Raw genomic sequence first — 23,787 nt, forward strand, 5'->3', positions numbered from 1 at the left:
TCCCTGGGTGTCCGCCATTTCGGGAGTTTTACACGTGGCCCCGGCCATCTTAACTCCCGAACAGCGGTGTTTTGCCGTCGAGTGTCTGGAACTAAAATCGGACACTCGAGTAGGCGAACACCGCTGAGACCATCATACTACCAGAAATTCATGCCAAAACTACCGAACGCCCTGCTGTTCGGTAGAAAGACTATGTATCATATGGGGATTCTGGCGAACATCAAGATAATCACGGATGGGAAGCCTTTCGGGACTTTTTAACTCACGAACAAGGACAGACCGCAAGGCCAAAACTTATGGAACTATTTTCGGCTATTGTGCCGGTGCGGTCGGTCAAAACTTTAAAGCTCCATAACTCCCAAACCCTTTACCTGAATGGGATGATTTTTGAATATTTTGCTCCCCCAGATTAGGGCTATATGTGGATACTGGATTCATGCATGTACCCCAGATATTTGGGGTACATCCAAAACTTGGGGGGAAAATGTATCCATGTTAATTATGTTAAAGGTTTATCTGAGGGGAGATGTGTGGGTTGTACCTTGTGTTGTATTGGGTACTGTGTTAATTATGTAGGAGTCTCCCTTGCATGGGCAGCATCACATAAAAGGAGAGTGCCTGCCATTAAAATTCAGTTCTTCTTGACCCTTCAAAACGTAGCCTTGTCTCGTTCCTAGAAGGGGATCTGCAGCATAATCACCTGACTCTTTTAACAGCTCTGCCTGAATCTCTACTTGGAGCCAGTGAATGGGAATAAGAAACTCCACCACTATACAGCGACTTGCTGGGAAAAAGGACATCTCCAACGGCTGATACCCTCTTACTAACTGGGTCGCCGTTACAACTCGCTCCTTCAAGTCTCACTAAGCTTGCCAGCTTTTCCACAAAACAGCGCTATTTAGTGAATATCGAATGATGTTGCTGTTTCTATAGCTTCCTATGGGGTGCTTGCACTCCGAGTAGATGACTTTACTAATTGGTACCACAACATTGCTATTCCAGCTAGAAAAAATAATGTTTAGAGTAACAATTGAAATCCCTGTGCCGTGTTAGTGATCCTCGGCTTTGAACAGTGGAACCTGGCTCACAGAGTGGTTTTGTAATGCCGTCCCATAGCACAAAGGGAAAGCCATAAAATACCCTGAAAGACGTACACTTGATAGAATGATACCAAGTATATATTTTATTTTATTTTATGTAGCCAATATAAGGACAACTTTCTTGATGATGGTCACTTATCAAAAAAACATACAATGCAGCTCAATGAGAAGTCTTTGTAAGTCAGGTGCTCTGAGCAATTGCTGCCTCTTCAGTTTAGTCAAACTGTGCTAACCAAACCAGGGAGTTACAGGACCGGTTGTCTGATTGACAGCGAGGTGGGTGAAGCAAGGTTCATTTATATATCGGTCAATTTCTTTTGAAAACTGCACTTTGTGCAAAATGAAATACCGAGGACAAACTCTTCACACAGAAAGCTTTTCAGTAAGCTAAAGTGCTTTAAGAGTCTTGGTGTCTCTCTAATACTTACATTTGTTGTAGATTGCATTCTCTTACCATTGGACAGGCTGTAACGTGTTGTCTCATTCTGTGTGGGGCTCTCACAGGTTGCCCTCCAACTAATGACCCTTCCCCTTCTCTCTCTATTTTGTTTTAGTCATAGGAAGATCTATGGCTGTTAAGACAGACTCCCAGGATCTCTTTACGACCAACATATTACCTGATGTTCCTGTATCCTTCCTATTGGTTCCACGAGAGACCCCGTTTAATAAGTGAGTATTGTTTACTTAATGCGAAACACATTGAATTGGAATGTATTTATTAATTTGATTAAAGCTGTTCTGTAAGCTGGGTGAAATTGTTCCTGGAATTAGAGGTGTACGGGTGACTGCAATCTGTCTGAAATATCAAGTTAGCTATGGGGGAGATGACACTACCAGGTGGTCAATGTTTAATGGCTGCAGCCAGAATTTCCTTTTTAGTAATGAGGTTTATTTTTTATTACAAGTGTGAGAAATCAATAGCAGTATTGAATGTTACCTTCAAATAAAGTTTAAATACATCACATACAAAATAATGAGTTTGCTTTAAATGATGGGAATGGGAGTGGGTTCTATCGCCTATATTCAGTCCTAGGACCATATTTGGACATCCATGGTTAAGGCTAGGGTTCAGATAGGGTTACGGTTCAGACTTGGGTTATAGCTAGAGCTCCTTTAATCTTAGGTAAGCTTTGTGACATACACAAATGCCAGAGGGTTTAGCTAAGTAAGGGTTCAGGCTAGGGTTCATGCCAGGGTTAGGCGAAAGGGCCAGAATTAGGAATTTAACCTTTGATTTTAGGGGAGCCTAGGGAATGTACATTTTAGGTCTAGGGTTTAGCTAAGTAAGGGTGTGATGGAACGCCATCACCGAGTGCCATACCCACATGTGCCCACTTGCTTGCCCGCATTGTTTTCAGGTCCCCCTGCGGGGGATCACCCTAACTGCTCCTAAAGAAGCCATAATCACTGGCCGGAGTAGATCCAGGAGTCTCCTGCTTGCAGCTGGACTGTCAGAAAGGCAGACACCGGCTGCAGGGGATCCCTACCCGGGAGCTATGAGTCTAGGCTCGTAGCTGCCCATAGAGCGCTCTCTCTGGTGCTACCTACGGGGAGATATCCACCGGAGAGAGACGCGAACCCCAGCAGACTCTCTGGAACTATGAGTTGGCTTCATGGCTGCAAAGTCCCGCTGGCCGCCTGGAAGTCCATGCCGGCCAATAGGAGAAGGGCTACCATTCAAACTGGTTTGCGCCCTTTCTCCCAATTGGTCAGCGAAACAGCTCCCCTCCCTGATTGCCGATTTGTGTAAGTTGGTTTTGCCCCCTTTCTCCTGATTGGCTGGCGAGACACTCCCCTCACTGAGCGCCGATTGGTGCGAAGTTTGAATCTACCGGCCTAAATCAAGGGATTCTGTGGAACTGTTTTCAGGTATGTACAGAGCCTCAAGCCCAGACTTACACAATTATTTCTCGGGCACTGTACATCCGATAGCTCCGCTATTTGCAGGGATCATAGCTGGGACCAAGAGCTATCCAGGGATTTAGGTTTTATGTGTCTGGGGAGTGGAGCACCCTTATTTTCCTCAAGTGTATGTGATGTGCATTACTGTATGTATTTGTTGTACTGTTTGTATCTCCAAGAGCGGGAGATGGTTATCTGTAAGCCATCACCCTCGAGCCTGGGGCTTGTACTGACTAGAATGGAGAGGGTCTGCATATAAATTGGCTGTACCAATAAAGCATTTTGTGTTGTACTCCCAGAGCTGTGTATCGTCCAGTTACTGGGGGGAATGTTGGTCTGAATAGTTTAATGGTCCCAGAGTGACTGAAGAAAGGAATTAGCAGAAGTAACCGGTTGGGTTCCCCGGGGTTCGCAACAAAGGGTTCAGGCTAGGGTTTGAGGAAAGGGCTAGAATTAGGAATGTATCCTTTGATTTAAGGGTAACACAGGAAAGTACATTTTAGGGCTAGGGTTTAGCTACCTACGGGTTCAGGCTAGGGTTAGAGGAAAGGGTTAGAACAGGCATAGGCAGCCTAGAATTAGGAATTTATCCTTTGATTTAAGGGGAGCCTGGGAATATACATTTTAGGGCTGGGGTTTAGCTACGTAAGGGTTCAGGCTAGAGTTAAGGTTTTACTCAGGGATTCTTTAATGTTTAGAGCACCAAGACATGGATACCACAAGTGGCCCTAGTTTGGTTGGAGTTACATTGCTGCCATTCATTTAGTTTTTCTTCCTATAGTTGTATAATTGTAGAGGAGTTGGGGAGACAGAATCATATGGTCTCATGTCATTTCATTATCAGGAGACGGCTGAATAAACTGGTACATTATTATATTATTTATATAGCGCCAGCAAATTGTGTAGTGATGTACAATGTGTATATTTCTATTACCTCTATGAACATACAGAAGGATTTGCTTAGAAAGTACACATCCAGGTCTTTAATGTGGCGACACAATGCCTTTTAGCAGTAAATTCCACATGTGTTCACCTTACTGTAAAGACCCCTTTCCATTGCTTTACATGAAATCTCCTTTCTACAAGTTTAGTGAATGACGTCCCCTTTACACAGTCCTATTAATAAACAGGGAAGCATATATGGATGAATGTAGAACGTGCCCTCCATTTAGGGGAGCAGTGCTATTGGAACCCTTCCCCACACTCTAATTGCAGTGAAAGAGTACTTTGTATATCAGCTGCACTTTCAATTGAAGAAGGGAATGTTTTACATTTATGCTCATTTATTAAAAGTAAATTCAACAGCCAAAGTGAATTGGATAAAAAAAAAAGATTTCATGTTTTGGGCAGTTGCCCATTTCTGCAGCATTTTCCCTCTGTCCTACGATGAGTGTAACGATGTCTAAAGATGTCTTCCGTTATCATTGTATTTGAAACCAGCTTTCGAAAGACTGCAAAACTCTTCTTCTCTCTGACACTTCCCATCTGGTTTATTTAAAAATTCAAGGTTCCTTTTTCCAATTCACTGGAGTCTCTTGAGTAAAATTCTTCTGAACAGCAAACTGATAAACATTAACCACAAACATGTCTCAAACTCACTGAAATCATAAAGTACCCCAAGCATCTGAATCAGGCAGGACAATCATTGTGATGGTAAAGGTTCCTCCACACAGTCAGAGTCTGGGTAAGCTGTCTGTGCTTTGTGGACTCCATGGAGAACATGGTGAGAGCATCACGGGCTGCCTGATAACCAAACCTGTCCACAACATTTCTTTTACAAAAAGTGACTTGTTTGTCCACATTAGGGTCATACACATTGACTGTCCAAGGGAGGAAGTAGAGGGTCATCTCAATCGTTAAGCAGCAATCTCGATTATTTTTTTTCAGTTGTATCTTGTTTTATTCCCCCGTGTATCCTAATGATTACACTCCCACTCACCCCTTGTCTTTATTTATAATCGTTCTTTTCTTGCGCTGGAACTCAATGTCTCGATGCCGCCATTTTGTTCTCTGTCCATAATGTCTGCAGAGTACCTTCTGTTAGAATCTTTTGACTGACTGATTGAGGATATATTAACCGGGCACCTGAAATGGACATTGTTAGAGATCATGTTCCCCATAAAAAGACAACTTATCTTTAACTAAAAAACTGCGGTGAATTTAAACCCAAACACTAATCAAAACGTCTTAATGACACAAGTGGCCCTAGTTTGGTTGGAGTTACATGGCTGACATTCATTTAGTTTTTCTTCCTATAGTTATATAATTGTAGAGGAGTTGGGGAGACAGAATCATATGGTCTCATGTCATATCATATTAATAAACAGGGAAGCATATATGGATGAATGTAGAACGTGCCCTCCATTTAGGGGAGCAGTGCTATTGGAACCCTTCCCCACACTCTAATTGCAGTGAAAGAGTACTTTGTATATCAGCTGCACTTTCAATTGAAGAAGGGAATGTTTTACATTTATGCTCATTTATTAAAAGTAAATTCAACAGCCAAAGTGAATTGGGTAAAAAAAAAAAGATTTCATGTTTTGGGCAGTTGCCCATTTCTGCAGCATTTTCCCTCTGTCCTACGATGAGTGTAACGATGTCTAAAGATGTCTTTCGTTATCATTGTATGTGAAACCAGCTTTCGAAAGACTGCAAAACTCTTCTTCTCTCTGACACTTCCCATCTGGTTTATTTACAAATTCAAGGTCCCTTTCTCCAATTCTCTGGAGTCTCTTGAGTAAAATTCTTCTGAACAGCAAACTGATAAACATTTACCACAAACATGTCTCAAACTCACTGAAATCATAAAGTACCCCTAGCATCTGAATCAGGCAGGACAATCATTGTGATGGAGACTACCATCGCAGGTCAAGGCGGTAATAATTCTGCTAATAAATACTCTATTATACTCATTGCGAGGAAGGTTTTAGAAAGTGCCACCTGACTTGTGATGAGTTTCAGACATGGGACAGATATAAACAGACCTCCCTTTCGCTCTGATCTCATTAATGCTGTGCCAAGATAAATGGCCACACAAACCTAAAACAAGTTGCTTTAACAACTGCTGGTTTTCCAATCGCAAACGGCACTGGTTCACCAAAATGAATAAAGGTAAAGGTTCCTCCACACAGTCAGAGTCTGGGTAAGCTGTCTGTGCTTTGTGGACTCCATGGAGAACATGGTGAGAGCATCACGGGCTGTCTGATAACCAAACCTGTCCACAACATTTCTTTTACAAAAAGTGACTTGTTTGTCCACATTAGGGTCATACACATTGACTGTCCAAGGGAGGAAGTAGAGGGTCATCTCAATCTTTAAGCAGCAATCTCGATTATTTTTTTTCAGTTTTATCTTGTTTTATTCCCCCGTGTATCCTATTGATTTCACTCCCACTCACCCCTTGTCTTTATTTATAATCGTTCCTTTCTTGCGCTGGAACTCAATGTCTCGATGCCGCCATTTTGTTCTCTGTCCATAATGTCTGCAGAGTACCTTCTGTTAGAATCTTTTGACAGACTGATTGAGGATATATTACCCGGGCACCTGAAATGGACATTGTTAGAGATCATGCTCCCCATAAAAAGACAACTTATCTTTAACTAAAAGACTGCGGTGAATTTAAACCCAAACACTAATCAAAACGTCTTAATGAATTGACGAAACGTGCTCTGTAATAATCTGAATAGAGCAGGACCCTCGTACTGTCATTTGTGTTTGCTTGTTCTCCTGTTAATGGACAATGAGCACTTACTGGCACTTACCTGGAGCACCATTACTGGCGGATTGCACGCATTAGAACACAGTTTATTCTGTAATTGATATCATTTGAATATTATTAACGCATTAATGCAAAGTATTAAAATGATCGTGTTACATTACTGCCGTGAAAACCTGGTTTGTTTATCCCAGAAAGTGGATGTTGCATTTTGCTGATTTTTTTGCAATCTTTTTTTATGATTTCAAAGAGGAAATGCCATCTGTAACAGTGTTCAACAACCCACGCCCGGAGCCAGCGTAGGGCCGGGCTATTTCTCTGTTAGCTGAAACCTCGATATTAAGTCAGAGCACAGATAACTCCCATGATGCTCAGCACATATCATCATGGTGGAAGGGGTGCATTCAGAGGAAGAGGTAATTAGTCATTATTGGAGAGTAGGAAAGAAATTAGCGGTATGTTTTGTATCACATGGGGGATTCTGGTGGATATATAATGCAGAGCATAATATTACAGCAACAAAGTGTCCTGATTTAGCAGGAACAGTCCCTGTTGGAGTCCAGAAAACCCTGTCCCTCTTTATCCACCTTGGTGACACTCCCAGCATTCATAGCGTCTCTGGGTTTATTCATTTAATAGTTTATATATATTCTTCAAGTTTTAGGCCAAAATAGTGAAATGAAGGAATATCACAGAGCTCCAAAGAAACCCGCAATATTACGCAGTGTAAATAAGTGTATCTCCGCAGAAATAAAACTCCCAGTAATGTGCAGTGTGTATGAGTATCACAGAGCTCCACATCAATAAAACTCACAGTAATACACAGTGTGTATGAGTATAACAGAGCTCCATTGTAATACAACTCACTGTGATGTGCAGTGTGTATGAGTATCACAGAGCTCCATTGTAATAAAACTCACTTTAATGTACAGTGTGTATGAGTATCACAGAGCTCCACAGCAATGAAACTCACAGTAATATGCAGTGTGTATGAGTTTAACAGAGCTCCACAGTAATAAAACTCGCAGTATGCCATGTGATATGTGATATCTCTGATTTGTCTTCTTACAGACTCGCATTGCGTGATGCCGTGTCTGTAGCTCTGCACACACCTACCTGGAAGGTGACTTTGCTCCCAGACATAAGAGATAGCAATGAGACATGTCGGCGAGTCAACTTCTTTGTAATCGGTAACTAACTGCTACAACTTCATGTGTCCAATTCAATTACAACCTCCTGATCCTTTTACTGAGCTCCCACTGTGTGTGTACCTATCCATCCAGTATCTATCCAATATCTATCTATCTATCTATCTATCTATCTATCTATCTATCTATCTATCTATCCAGTATCTATCCAATATCTATCTATCTATCCAGTATCTATCCATCCAATATCTATCCATCCAGTATCTATCCATCCAGTATCTATCCAATATCTATCCAGTATCCATCCATCCAGAATCTATCTATCTATCTATCCATCCAGTATCTATCCATCCAGTATCTATCCATCCAGTATCTATCCAATATCTATCCAGTATCCATCCATCCAGAATCTATCTATCTATCTATCTATCCAGTATCTATCCAATATCTATCTATCTATCCAGTATCCATCATCCATCTATCTATCCATCCAGTATCTATCCAATATCTATCTCTTATCTATCTATCTATCCATCCAGTATATATCCAATATCTATCTATCCAGTATCTATCCATGCATCCATCTATCCAGTATCTATCCATCCACCCATCTATCCAGTATCTATCTATCCATCTATCCACCCATCTATCCGGTATCTATCTATCTATCATCCATCTATCCAGTATCTATCTATTTATACAGCATCTGTCTATCCATCTATCCAGTATCTATCTATCTATCTATCCATCTATCCAGTATCTATCTATCCAATATCTATCTATTTATTTATACAGTATCTATCTATCTATTTATACATTATATATCTATCCATTCAGTATCCATCTATCTATCCAGTATCTATCCAATATCTATCTCTTATCTATCTATCCATCCAGTATCTATCCATTATCTATCTATCCAGTATCCATCCATCCAGTATCCATCTATGTATCTATCGATCCAGTATCTATCCAATATCTATCTATCCACCCAGTATCTATCCAATATCTATCTATCTATCTATCTATCTATCTATCTATCTATCTATCTATCTATCCAGTATCTATCCAATATCTATCTATCCACCCAGTATCTATCCAATATCTATCTATCTATCCAGTATCCATCCATCCAGTATCTAGCTATCTATCTATCCAGTATCCATCCAGTATCCATCTATCTATCCATCCAGTATCTATCCAATATCTATCTATCTATCCAGTATACATCAATCCAGTATCCATCTATCTATCTATCTATCCAGTATCTATCCAATATCTATCTATCCAGTATCCATCCATCCATCTATCCATCCAGTATCTATCTCTTATCTATCTATCCATCCAGTATCCATCCATCCAGAATCTATCTATCTATCTATCTATCTATCTATCCATCCAGTATCCATCCAGTATCTATCTCTTATCTATCTATCCATCCAGTATCCATCCATCCAGAATCTATCTATCTATCTATCTATCTATCTATCTATCTATCTATCTATCCACCCAGTATCTATCCAATATCTATCTATCTATCCAGTATCCATCCATCCATCTATCCATCCAGTATCTATCTTTTATCTATCTATCCATCCATTATCTATCTATCCATCCATTATCTATCCAGTATCTATATATTATCTATCTATCTATCTATACAGTATATCTCTATCTATCTATCTATCTATCCATCCATTCAGTATCTATCTATATGAGAGGGTCTCTATTACCACACTCTATTTACCAAATATCTATTTCTCTCTGTCTATCTTTCTATCTCTCTTTTTGTCTTTCGCTGTTCGAAAGCTACCCTTCTCTCTTTCACGTTGTCTCTGTCTCTCTCTCTTCCTGTCTGTCTTTCTCTAAGCCATCAGTATCTCTCTCTCTCTTTGTCTGTCTGTTTGTCTCTCTCTCGTTGTCTGTCTGTCTCTCTCTGTCTGTCTCTCTCTCTCTCTCTTCCTTTATCTAAGCCATCAGTATATCTCTCTCTCTCTCTCTCTCTCTCTCGTTGTCTGTCTGTCTGTCTCTCTCACGTTGTCTCTGTCTCTCTCTTCCTGTCTGTCTTTCTCTAAGCCATCAGTATTTCTCTCTCTCTCTCTTTGTCTGTCTGTCTGTCTGTCTCTCTCTGGCTGTCTCACTCACTCTCTTATTATAATTCCCGCTATATTATTAGCGTTCCTCCCAATTATCATGATACAGGGATGTTTGCAGTTTATTATTAACTTTTATCCTGCAATTAGTACCAAGCACTCATCTTCCCAGTAAGTACTACAAATCCCTCTTAATTCCACCAAATCCCAGCTCCAGGGCTGGAAGGAATCATGTTTACTTGGAATTTCGAACAATCAGCTGCAAGAATTAGGCAAAATCTGTCAAATGAAGAAGTATTAGAATAGGGGACCGGTTTCCCAGCAGAGGTGGTAAACACGTAATCCACACATCGATTTATACTGGGCAGGGCCTCCCATAAAGAGACAATATTCACGTTTATTACATGGTGTGAGAGTAATTATTGGATCATTTCAGAGATATAAAAGTAGGGATTTGAATTTACCTTCTTTTTATATGGTCTGAACATATTAAAATGGCCCAACGCAAAGATCCCTGTCCAAATCTCTGACTTCTTGGGGTTACCCGCATTTATTCAGTGATTCATTTATCAGCATATATTGTAAATGTCACTTTATGGGCAAAGACTGGGGAGTGACCTAAATCATGTGGAGAAAGAGTTTGTTTCTAAGGGGTATTCGTTAATAACTACAGCCATGCTATCACTTCTGGGCTAATTTGGAACTGTGGAAACCAATGTGCCCCATGTCCTCACACAGAGCCAGCGATGTGTCAGTCTGTTTTTCTATTGTGTCACTGGGCGGATGGGCTGAGGCACACCGTGCCAGAAAATAAAAACAGTCGGGGGGATTAGAGAAACAAAGAGCTAACAGATAAACTCCTTTTTCATCCCAAACCCCAACTGTGTCAGCGGTTCATAGACAGGCGTGTCTCAGCACGCCACAGCACACCCAGAAAGTGTCATCTCTACCAAGTGGTGAGACACCACTGTCACAGACACTGAGCTTCCAGGGAAAAAGAGATTTTATAGCCTTTCAATAACTCTCACTTAACTCCTCTGTAGCTGTAACAGATCACAAATTGAGAGTGAAGTAGAACTGACTAAAACTGTATTTTACTTGGGACTAGCCCATATGGTCATTACATTAACATTGCTGTGAAAACTCAATAAAATAACAAACAGTCAAATCATAGCAGGCAACATACAGTGACTTATTATAACATAATTACATATTTATAAATGGGTGGGAAAGACCATAATTAACACAAAATGTCTCTCCTGCATGCAGAATTAGTGATATGCAAATCTAACCGAATATGCAAATTACCAGTCTTGCTATTCAGGTAGTGCATACTATGTAGTTACTGTTGCTACCAACCGAGGGCACTACACAAGCTCCATAGCCAAATCCACCTAGTTTATAGCAATCCTCAGCAGTACAGGAGAGCAGGCAATACATCCCAGGGGCCATAGTCACAGGGCAGGAGGCTGGCAATCAGTCTTCTCCAATGCCCAGTGGCGAGGCTGGTTCCGCCACAGTAGCATCTGTCTCTCTCCCTCTGTCTGCCTCGCTCTCTGTCTGCCTCTCCCCCCTCTCTCTCTCACTCTCTGTCTGTCTGTCTCTCCCTCTCTCTGTCTGTCTGTCTCTCCCTCTCTCTGTCTCTCTCTCTCTCCCTCTGTCTGCCTCAAACTCTGTCTGTCTCTGTCTCTCTCTCTCTCCCTCTGTCTCTCCCTCTCTCTGTCTGTCTCTCCCTCTCTCTGTCTGTCTCTCCCTCTCTCTCTCTCTCTCTCCCTCCCTCTCTCTCTCTCTGTCTCTCTCTCCCTCTGTCTGCCTCACGGTCTGTCTGTCTGCCTCACTGTCTGCCTGTCTGCCTCACTGTCTGCCTGTCTGCCTCCCTCTCTGTCTGCCTCTCGCTCTCTGTCTGTCTCTCCCTCTCTGTCTGTCTCTCCCTCTCTGTCTGTCTCTCCCTCTCTGTCTGTCTCTCCCTCTCTGTCTGTCTCTCACTCTCTGTCTGTCTCACTCTATGTCTGTCTCTCCCTCTCTGTCTGTCTCTCCCTCTCTGTCTGTCTCACTCTCTGTCTGTCTCTCCCTCCTTCGCTCACTCTCTGTCTGTCTCTCCCTCTCTGTCTGTCTCTCACTCTCTGTCTGTCTCACTCTCTGTCTGTCTCACTCTCTGTCTGTCTCTCCCTCCTTCGCTCACTCTCTGTCTGTCTCTCCCTCTCTGTCTATCTCTCCCTCTCTGTCTGTCTCACTCTCTGTCTGTCTCTCCCTCCTTCGCTCACTCTCTGTCTGTCTCTCCCTCTCTGTCTGTCTCACTCTCTGTCTGTCTCTCCCTCCTTCGCTCACTCTCTGTCTGTCTCTCCCTCTCTGTCTATCTCTCCCTCTCTGTCTGTCTCACTGTCTGTCTGTCTCACTCTCTGTCTGTCTCACTCTCTGTCTGTCTCTCCCTCTCTGTCTGTCTCTCCCTCTCTGTCTGTCTCACTCTCTCTCCCTCTGTCTGCCTCCCTCTCTGTCTGCCTCCCTCTCTGCCTGCCTCCCTCTCTGCCTGCCTCCCTCTCTGTCTGCCTCCCTCTCTGTCTGCCTCCCTCTCTGTCTGCCTCTCGCTCTCTGTCTGCCTCTCGCTCTCTGTCTGCCTCTCGCTCTCTGTCTGCCTCTCGCTCTCTGTCTGCCTCTCGCTCTCTGTCTGCCTCTCCCTCTCTGTCTGTCTCTCCCTCTCTGTCTGTCTCTCCCTCTCTGTCTGTCTCTCCCTCTCTGTCTGTCTCACTCTCTGTCTGTCTCTCCCTCCTTCGCTCACTCTCTGTCTGTCTCTCCCTCTCTGTCTGTCTCTCCCTCTCTGTCTGTCTCTCCCTCTGTCTGTCTCTCCCTCCTTCGCTCACTCTCTGTCTGTCTCTCCCTCTCTGTCTGTCTCACTCTCTGTCTGTCTCACTCTCTGTCTGTCTCTCCCTCCTTCGCTCACTCTCTGTCTGTCTCTCCCTCTCTGTCTGTCTCTCCCTCTCTGTCTGTCTCTCACTCTCTGTCTGTCTCTCCCTCTCTGTCTGTCTCTCCCTCTCTGTCTGTCTCTCGCTCTCTGTCTGTCTCTCCCTCTCTGTCTGTCTCACTCTCTGTCTGTCTCTCCCTCCTTCGCTCACTCTCTGTCTGTCTCTCCCTCTCTGTCTGTCTCTCCCTCTCTGTCTGTCTCTCCCTCTGTCTGTCTCTCCCTCCTTCGCTCACTCTCTGTCTGTCTCTCCCTCTGTCTCACTCTCTGTCTGTCTCTCCCTCCTTCGCTCACTCTCTGTCTGTCTCTCCCTCCTTCGCTCACTCTCTGTCTGTCTCTCTCTCGCCCTCTTCCTTTCTGGTTGGGTATTACGTTCCTCCTAGTTATTCTTCCAATAATTAACTCTTGAGAGCGACTTTATAAGTTACTCTAGAATGAAACGTTGCGCTATCTCTATTGCAATCCGCCAAACTCATCAGCGCAGCAATAAACGCCTTAATCTTCACCCGCAGGATTGAAACTTTGTGTTCCTAATAAGTTCTGGTCTGCCTGAGATTAATGGGAGTTACGCTGCCAGTCATATTTTGTCAATATTTTAATGCAGTCCTTTCCCATTGAGGACATGGTGGTGAGGTGCAGAGTAGACAGAAATAGGGTAAGTCTCCATCTTCAGTTGCCTTCCAGCATTTATTTACTGGGAGAGAATAAACTGCAATAGCTGTAACTCCCACCAATCTCAGCCAACTAGACCAGACCTGTGCTGGTGCTGCTGTAAGTGGCTAATGTCAGGGCAGTGCTGGGACAAATTACTCAGAACTTACAAATCTTGGTTAGACTGAGATAATACTACGTCCCACTCCGGTTACTGATACGCTGGAGAGATGCTAGGGAGACAATGCAGACCTCTCCCCAGCTCCCCTCCCACGCTTATCACTAATGGGAGAGGGGAGACACTGCAGACCTCTCCCCAGCTCCCCTCCCCAACTCCCCTCCCACGCTTATCACTAGTGAGAGAGAGAGGGGAGACAATGCAGACCTCTCCCCAACTCATCTCCCACGCTTATCACTAGCGAGAGAGAGAGGGGAGACAATGCAGACCTCTCCCCAACTCATCTCCCACGCTTATCACTAGTGAGAGAGGGGAGACAATGCAGACCTCTCTCCAGCTCCCCTCCCCAACTAATCTCCCACGCTTATCACTAGTGAGAGAGGGGAGACAATATAGACCTCTCCCCAGCTTCCCTCCCCAACTCCTCTCCCACACTTATCACTAGTGGGAGAGGGGAGACAATGCCGACCTCTCCCCAACTCCCCTCCCACGCTTATCCCTAGTGGGAGACAATCCCCTCTGTAGCGGTTACCCCGAATAGCAGAGGGGTTTCAACTGCTGGAGGGTGTCCTTTTCCCGATCAGTGAGGAGGATTCTCAGCATCCAGTCGTGTTCCAAGTGAAGGAGCTCTTACAAGAGCTAGTGTGAATAGCTGTATAGCTGTTACCCCCAATAAGAGACAGGACTCTAGATTGAGGGTGAAGTAGAATTGACTGTGCTGGCACACCCAGCCTGATTTTTATTACGGTCTTGCACATACAGTGACTGCCCACAGGGAGGTATAAAATAACAAATCAGACAACAGTTACATCCTACAGATTCCCTCCCCTCAGATAAACAGTTAACATAGTTAATACACACACATTTTTACCCGAGTTTTGGATGTACCCCAAATACTTGGGGTACATCCATAAATCCAGTATCCCCAGATAGCCCTAATCTGGGGGAACAACATTTTTAAAAATCATCCCATTCGATTAAGGGGTTCGGGAGTTATGGGACTTTAAAGTTTTGACCGACCGCACAGGCAAAACAGACGAAAACAGTTCCATAAGTTTTGGCCTTGCGGTCAGTCTCTGTTTGTGTATTAAAAGTCCCGAATTGCTTACCATCCATTGATAAATTGAAGGTCGTATGAATCCCCATAATTAGCTTAGTCTTTCTACCGAACGGCGGGACGTTCGGTAGTTTCAGTACGAATCTGTGGAGGTCTGGAGGTCTCAGCGGTGTTTGCCTAGCCGAGTGTCCGATTTTAGTTCCAGACACTCGACGCCAAAACACCGCTGTTCGGGAATTAAGATGGCTGCGAAACATGTGTCGAAGTCCCGAAATGGCGGCCACTTCGACGACTTCGGCACTTCGACAACTTCGGCACTTCGACTGTATTCGAAGTGCCAGTTTAAAAGTTGTAACACTGCTCCAAAGTATTTAAAGGGCCAGGAACAGATTTTGTCTTTAGGTGCAAGGTAAGTTCAGCTATGTAACTATGTAAGTTGGATGATGGCAATAAAACAAAAGGTAGAGGTTCCCAGGCAACATGGTAGGTGGCTAACACAACATAGATTGCAGATCCAATGCCAGACAGGGGGATCTGTTACATGGCACCCTCTTTGTGGAACACTCCAGCAGACCTGGTTTGATCCTTTTCGGGTTAACTGGAGGCTGTCTGGACGACAAATTATGGGCTGAGTTCAGTATGGCGGGACAGCCCATCTGCGTTACAATTTTGTTTCCCTGGCCGGTATTGGATGTTAAAATTATAGGGCTGTAGGGCTAGGCTCCATCTTAATAATCGTCCATTGTCTCCAGCCACTCTGTTTAACCAAACCAGGGGGGTTGTGGTCCGTGACCAAGGTGAATTCTCGCCCATACAAATAGGGGGTGAGTTTTTTCAGCGCCCAAACCAAAGCCAAACATTCCTTTTCGACTGCCGCATAGCTCACTTCCTGGGGTAATAGTTTGCGGCTGATGTAAGCAACCGGGTGTTCTCCTCCGTCCTCGCCCACTTGGCTTAGAATTGCCCCCAGTCCGAACATGGAAGCATCTGTGTGAACGATAAAACGTTGGTTAGGGACTGGTGCAGCCAACACAGGAGCATGTACAAGGGCATCTTTCAGGGCTTGAAAAGCAGATTCACAGGCGGGAGACCACAGGACCTGTCTGGGAAGGTTCTTTTTTGTGAGATCAGTCAGGGGCTTAGCTAGGGCGCTGTAGTCTGGGACAAACCGTCTGTAATACCCTGCTGTCCCCAGGAAGGCCAGGACTTGGGTCTTGGTCTGGGGTGTGGTCCAGTTAGCGACAGCTTCTATCTTGGCAGGCTCTGCCCGCTGTCGCCCACACCTGACCCGGTGGCCCAAATACTGGACTTCCACCATGCCTATATGGCATTTGTCTGGCTTCAGAGTCAGGCCAGCGGCCCGAATCTGATCCAGCACTGCCCCCACATGCCTCAAGTGCTCTTCCCAGAACTTGCTATAGATTGCAATGTTATCCAGTTACGCACAAGCGAAATCCTGGAAGCCATCAAGGAGTCTATCCACCAAGCGTTGGAACGTGGCTGGGGCGTTTTTCATCCCGAATGGCATGACTCTGAATTGGTACAAGCCAAACGGGGCTGACAAAAGCCGACTTGGGGATATCTTCCTCGGCCAGGGGAATCTGCCAGTACCCCTTACAGAGGTCAATTGTGGTCAGATATCGTCCCCTGGCGATGCAATCCAATAACTCATCCACCCGGGGCATAGGGTAGGTATCTGTCACAGTTTTCTCATTTAGCCGCCGATAGTCCACACAGAACCGAGTGGTCCCATCCTTCTTCGGTACTAGGACTACTGGCGATGCACAGGGACTATCGGAGGGCTCAATGACTTTTAACTTCAACATTTCCTGGATCTCTTCCCTCATACTGGCTCTGACGGCGTCAGGTATCCGGTATGGGGGTTGCCTGAGCGGAGCCTGTCCTGGGGTTTCTTGGGAGAACTTGTGGCTTTTACTGGCTATTAAGCAGTGGCCTCTCAGTGGCCGTCAGTCGGTCCCCTAGCTTGATTTGACTAAGGGGATTAGTCTGGGGTTGTCTACTCAAGAGGTCAGGTAGCGGTAAGCTGTCTGGGTCGTCAGTGGTTGGGGCGCAGACAGCAGTTATGTCCTTGGGCCTTTCTTGATAGGCTTTGAGCATATTAATGTGGAATGCTCTCATCCTGGTCGCTGGCGATTACATAGGTGGTATCGCAGAGTTGGTCTACCACCGTGTAAGGGCCCTGCCAAGCTGCTTGTAACTTATCACTTTTGGTCGGTTTCAGCACTAGGACCTTTTGTCCCACTTAAAACGTCCGCTGGTGAGCACCCCGATCGTACCATACCTTCTGCCGCTCCTGGGCCGCTTGGAGGTTTTCTTTAACCATCCATGCTAGCTGTTCCATGCGGTCCCGGAGCTGCACCACGTATGATACGATGGGGGCTCCCTCTTGTTCAGTGGTTCCCTCCCAGTGCTCCCTAATGAGGTCTAGGGGGCCTCGCACCCTTCGCCCATATAGTAGCTCAAAAGGAGAGAACCCCATGGATTCCTGCGGCACCTCCCTGTACACGAACAGGAGGTGAGGCAGGAAATCAAGTCTCTACTTAGCTCCCCATACCACCTGTAACGGAGCTCCGTGTACTCCGACCGAGTACCCTCCGTTGATGGATGCTCCTAGCGCTTGCAGAGGACTCCAAGCACTGCAGACGACACCACAACCACCGCAGGCTCCACAACCGCCGTAGCTTAACTGGAGCCTCGCCGTCTTCCTTCCACCCTGGATCGGATTCTGTCCTCCAGGACCGTGTGGAGAAGACCTCTCCTCCAGGAGAGCGTATCCGGAACAGGCTCTTAAAAGAGCTAAGTGATTCAGCTCAGGGGAATATGCAGATCATAGCAATCCCCAGTGTGATATAGCAGTTCCCTCTAATAACGAGACAAGGCTACGTATTGAGGGTCAGAAGAGGTCTGAGGTGCTGGAACACCCAGCCTGGTTTTTATTACAAGTGTACACATACAGGCCACACCCAGGGGGAGGCATAAAATAACCAATAGTATCATGGGTGCAACCCACACATCCCCTCCCCTTAGTGTGACACATAATCCCATTATACATACAGTTAAAATATACTTTTTACACAACTTTCATAACTCTAAAACCATACATCACATTCACATAAAAATACATATCCACAATCAATCCATTCAGGGGAACAACATATTAAAAAATGGCATGAATCCGACCAGGGGTTCAAAAGTTACTAAAAGTATCTTTTGTCCCTTACTAGCCGCATGGCAAACCGGTTTAGACAGGTTTTACATAGGCCTCTATCCTGGAGACAAAGAGGAAAGTAATCCAATTATCCAGGGCTAGAAGCAGACTCCATTAACCACATGGTTACAGAAAGACATAAAACACTTTAAAATACAGAAAGTTACTTTTTATCCATAACACACAGACATTTCACATATCCCCAGATAGCTGGGATCTGAGCGCACAAAACTACCGAATAGCGCGCAGATCCTATTCACACAGTACAATTGCCATGGAGCTAAAGTCTTTCCCATAGTCTTTCATTATATGAATAGGCTCCATGGTATAGCTATCTGGGTATGGTATGAATCCCCATAGTTAGCTTAGTCTTTCTGCCGAACGGCGGGACGTTCGGTAGTTTCAGTACGAATCTATGGAGGTCTGGAGGTCTCAGCGGTGTTTGCCTAGCCGAGTGTCCGATTTTAGTTCCAGACACTCGACGGCAAAACACCGCTGTTCGGGAATTAAGATGGGCGCGAACATGTGTCGAAGTCCCGAAATTGCGGCCACTTCAACGACTTTGGCACTTCGACAACTTCGGCACTTCGACTGTATTCGAAGTGCCAGTTTAAAAGTTGTAACACTGCTCCAAAGTATTTAAAGGGCCAGGAACAGATTTTGTCTTTAGGTGCAAGGTAAGTTGGATGATGGCAATAAAACAAAAGGTAGAGGTTCCCAGGCAACATGGTAGGTGGCTAACACAACATAGATTGTAGATCCAATGCCAGACAGGGGGATCTGTTAAACCCTCCCCAACTCCCCTCCCTTGCTTATCACTAGTGGGAGAGGGGAGACCATGCAGACCTCTCCCCAACTCATCTCCCACGCTTATCACTAGTGAGAGAGGGGAGACAATATAGACCTCTCCCCAGCTTCCCTCCCCAACTCCCCTCCCACGCTTATCACTAGTGGGAGAGGGAAGACAATGCAGACCTCTCCCCAACACCCCTCCCACGCTTATCACTAGTGGGAGAGGGGAGACAATGCAGACCTCTCCCCAGCTCCCCTCCATAACTCATCTCCCACACTTATCACTAGTGGGGGATGGGGGGCAATGCAGACGTCTCCCTAACTCATCTACCACGCTTATCACTAGTGAGGGAGGGGAGACAATGCAGACCTCTCCCCAGCTCACCTCCCCAACTCCCCTCCCACGCTTATCACTAGTGGGAGAGGGGAGACAATGCAGACCTCTCCCCAGCTTCCCTCCCCAACTCCCCTCCCATGCTTATCACTAGTGGGAGAGGGGAGACCATGCAGACCTCTCCCAAACTCATCTCCCACGCTTATCACAAGTGAGAGAGGGGAGACAATATAGACCTCTCCCCAGCTTCCCTCCCACGTTATCAGTAGTGGGAGAGGGGAGACAATGCAGACCTCTCCCCAGCTTCCCTCCCATGCTTATCACTAATGAGAGAGTGAAGATAATGCAGACCTCTTCCCAGCTTTCCTCCCACACTTATCACTAGTGGAAGAAGGGAGACAATATAGACCTCTCCCCAACTCATCTCCCTCGCATATCACTAGTGAGAGAGGGGAGACAATGCAGACCTCTCCCCAACTCATCTCCCACGCTTATCACTAGTGAGAGAGGGGAGACAATTCAGACCTCTCCCCAGCTCCCCTCACACGTTTATCACTAGTGGGAGAGGGGAGACAATATACACCTCTCCCCAGCTTCCCTCCCAAACTCCCCTCCCACGCTTATCACTAGTGAGAAAGGAGAGACAATGCAGACCTCTCCCCAGCTTCCCTCCCGCGTTATCAGTAGTGAGAGAGGGGAGACAATGCAGACCTCTGCTCAGCTACCATCACACACTTATCACTAGTGGGAGAGGGAAGACAATGCAGACCTCTCCCCAGTTTCCCTTCCATGATTATCACTAGTGAGAAAGGAGAGACAATGCAGACCTCTCCCCAGCTTCCCTCCTGCGTTATCACTAGTGGGAGAGGGCAGACAATGCAGACCTCCCCCCAGCTTCCCTCCCACGCTTATCACTAGTGAGAGAGGGAGAGAGAGACAATGCAGACCTCTCTGGTCAAACCGGCCTAACCGATACAAAACATCTAACATCCAATCACTGCAATAACCGGTACAAACCATCTGACACGTAAGCAAAATATAACACCTGTGGAATCAATAAATGATCAGGAATTGGTTAGGAGATTTCTCATATCTCAATCTACAAATGTGGCCTGTGGTATTTACTCAGTGACTAATATTTCCTTATTGATTTCTCTGTGTTTATCAGGGTTTAATGACAGCAAGGCACTCTCATTGCTACAAACCCAGGGTCTGCCAGGATCTCTCCGTTCAACATGTCGTCCAGGTAAAAACACAAGTGTGCCACTCCCTCACTGGTAATCTCGATGGTTACCCTCTATCTCCGACCCCCATATTATCCCCAATGGTACCCTCAATCTGTGACCCCCATATTATCCCCAATGGTACCCTTAATCTGTGACCCCCATATTATCCCCAATGGTACCCTTAATCTCTGACCCACCATGTTATCCCCAATATTACCCTCTATCTCTGACCCCCATAATATCCCCAATGTTAAGTTCTAACTCCAACTCCCCATATTATCCCCAATATTACCCTTTATCTCTAACCCCCATATTATCCCCTATGTTACCCTCCATCTACGATCCCCATATTACCTTCTATCTCTGACCCTCATATTATCCCCAGTATTACCCTCCATCTCAGACGCTCCATATTATCCCCAATATTACCTTCTGTGGCGAAACCAACCTCGCCACTGTGAACTGGAGAAGCCTGGTTGTTAGCCTCCTGCCCTGCGACTATGGCCCTGCAGGTTAAACCTTTTATTTTCCCTGCAGAAAGGCATATTCGTGCTTTTCTGCCAGGGTGTTCGGTAGATTTGATCTACTGAACAAACTAACGAATGCGTGACCACCTGGGGGCTGGAGTGTGCCGTCAATTTACCTCCCTGAAGCTGCAGTTAACCACAGCTTAATTGACGATTCCAGGGTGGTCTTTGTTCGGTTGCCGACCACGAGGCGGCGGCCATTTTAATCGTGCGAAAGACCGGCTCATTCGGTATTTTGTGTATGTGAATATGTGAACCCAGATAGCTATGCCATGGAGCCCATTCGTGTGAATAGAGACTTTGGCTCCATGGCAATTGAACTGTGTGAATCGGATCTGAACGCTATTCGGTAGTTTTGTGCGCTCAGATCCCAGCTACCTGGGGATATGTGGAATGCATATGTTTTATGTACTAAATGTATCAGTATGCAATTTTATGTCTTTTACTGTCTTTTTGTCTGCTATGTGGGTAATGGAGTTTTGCCTCTGTCCTTGGAGATAATTAGATTCCTTCCCCAATTATCTCCAGGCCAGAGAGGAGGAATTGTGAGGCATTGTGGGAGGTAACTCATGTGTGATTGGTGTATTGTGTAATTGTTGTAAATCCCTCCCTTGCATGGGAGAATCCTTTATAAGACAGTTGTGTGAATAAATCAGGGAGTTCCTGCTTAACCCTCAAAGTGAAGTGTTGTCTCATTCTTGGGGGGAATTTGACTGTATGCCGATTGCCAGGAGTGTAAGCTGTTCGTATTGCTTTTCCTGTTCGGCTGCTTCCAGGGTTCGTGTGTCTCTTGTTCGTGAGTTGGTGAATTTGTGCAGTTTGCAGTTCGGGAGATTGGTGATTGCAGTAGCTGCTGGTCTATCTGGAAAGGGGGATATCGCCTAAACGTTTTTTATCCTCTTGTGGGCGAAACGGTCCGCAACAATTGGTGGCAAGCGGCCGGATCATTTCCACAGCCCAGAAGGACAGCTACAGGGCAACACCATTCCTTGGATTACAAAGTGAGGGCAACGCCAGTACCCGTACAGCGACCCTATCTACAAAAGAAGCAACTTCAGGAGAACAAGCGTGGCACCCAGCTACACGCATGAGGAGTTTGACAAAGAGCTGAGATCACGGCTGATTTTCCTCGGACCCAACCCTCCGGAGGAATACGTGCAGCTCGTGAGGAGACAGGTAGAAGAGTACCTGCAGTTCATGGCAGATGGTATCGTCCGCCCTCCTCAGCGGCTGAGTGTGTGCCAGGGAGCTGATGGTGTCGTCCGTCCTCCCCAGCGGCAGTGTATGTCCCAGGGAGCTGAAGGTGCCGTTCTTCCTCCCCAGCGGCAGTGTGTACCCCAGGGAGCTGAAGGTGCTGTCCTTCCTCCCCAGTGGCAGTGTGTACCCCAGGGAGCTGATGGTGTCGTCCGTCCTCCCCAGTGGCAGTGTGTGCCCCAGGGAGCTGAAGGTGCTGTCCTTCCTCCCCAGCGGCAGTGTGTACCCCAGGGAGCGGAAGGTGCCGTCCTTCCTCCCCAGCGGCAGAGTGTACCCCAGGGAGCTGAAGGTGTCGTCCTCCCTCCCCAGCGGCAGAGTGTACCCCAGGGAGCTGATGGTGTCATCCGTCCTCCCCAGCGGCAGTGTGTACCCCAGGGAGCTGATGGTGTCGTCCATCCTCCCCAGCAGCAGTGTGTGTCCCAGGGAGCTGAAGGTGCCGTCCTTCCTCCCCAGCAGCAGTGTGTGTCCCATGGAGCTAAAGGTGCTGTCCTTCCTCCCCAGCAGCAGTGTGTACCCCAGGGAGCTGAAGGTGCCGTCCTTTCTCCCCAGCGGCAGTGTGTCCCCCAGGGAGCTGATGGTGTCGTCCTTCCTCCCCAGCGGCAGTGTGTACCCCAGGGAGCTGATGGTGTCGTCCTTCCTCCCCAGCGGCAGTGTGTACCCCAGGGAGTTGAAGGTGTCGTCCTTCTTCCCCAGCGGCGGTGTGTATCCCATGGAGCAGAAGGTGCCGTCCTTCCTCCCCAGTGGCAGAGAGTCCTGCAGGGAGCAGAGACCGTCAGTCTCGCACCCCAGCCGCAGGACAAAATATTGAAAGGGGAGACAGTTGGTCCCCCTCACCACCAGCAGAGAGAGTGTCAGGGAGAGGAGCTGGTTACCCCCTCTCCCCAGTGGCAGTCTACAGTTCAGAGAGAGGAACTTGTTACACCCTCTCTCCAGCGGCAGCATAACCCACCAAGGGGAGATGATAAGCCCCCCAACTGTGCAGATGGGACCGTAGTCTCTGCACTTACAGCCCAAGGGGTAGGCACGGTCGGTCCTGTTCCCCAGCCACAGAACGGTGTATCCAGAGGGGAGACAGTCGGTCTCCCCCTCCCACAACCAGGCCCCAACCAGGCTACTTCCGTGGTAGCACTGGCATTAGGGCAGATTACCGCTGGTCTCTGCCCACTCAGCAACCCACCAAGGCAGCCTAACAGTTCCCCACACAGTCGTGGTGAGGCATTTGGACATGGACAAAGTTCTCATCTACCAAGGTGTAGTAACCAGTTATTGTGGGTGGGCTGTACTGCTGTTTCTGTTTTGTAGGTGGGTTGCTGGACTAACCAGGGCACTGACCGGCAGGAGGTCAGATACCCTGTTAGTGTAGTTGGTAAAGGGGAGAAGTGTGGCGAAACCAACCTCGCCACTGTGAACTGGAGAAGCCTGGTTGTTAGCCTCCTGCCCTGCGACTATGGCCCTGCAGGTTAAACCTTTTATTTTCCCTGCAGAAAGGCATATTCGTGCGTTTCTGCCAGGGTGTTCGGTAGATTTGATCTACCGAACAAACTAACGAATGCGCGACCACCTGGGGGCTGGAGTGTGCCATCAATTTACCTCCCTGAAGCTGCGGTTAACCAGCTTAATTGACG

The 23,787-nt window shown here is 46.4% G+C and overlaps 1 protein-coding gene across 1 annotated transcript in view; it reads left to right on the top strand.

The window, feature by feature from the left end:
• LOC134571068 (uncharacterized) overlaps nucleotides 1-23,787 on the top strand; it is a 63,334-nt gene that overhangs the window by 36,507 nt on the left and 3,040 nt on the right. Inside the window, exons 7-9 of the mRNA XM_063429117.1 lie at nucleotides 1,655-1,769; nucleotides 7,789-7,907; nucleotides 20,324-20,401. Of these exons, the coding sequence (XP_063285187.1) occupies nucleotides 1,655-1,769; nucleotides 7,789-7,907; nucleotides 20,324-20,401 (312 nt within the window). The remainder of the gene's footprint in view (nucleotides 1-1,654; nucleotides 1,770-7,788; nucleotides 7,908-20,323; nucleotides 20,402-23,787) is intronic.

The sequence above is a fragment of the Pelobates fuscus genome, chromosome 8 (assembly GCF_036172605.1).
Source record: "Pelobates fuscus isolate aPelFus1 chromosome 8, aPelFus1.pri, whole genome shotgun sequence".
NCBI classification, from domain to species: domain Eukaryota; kingdom Metazoa; phylum Chordata; class Amphibia; order Anura; family Pelobatidae; genus Pelobates; species Pelobates fuscus.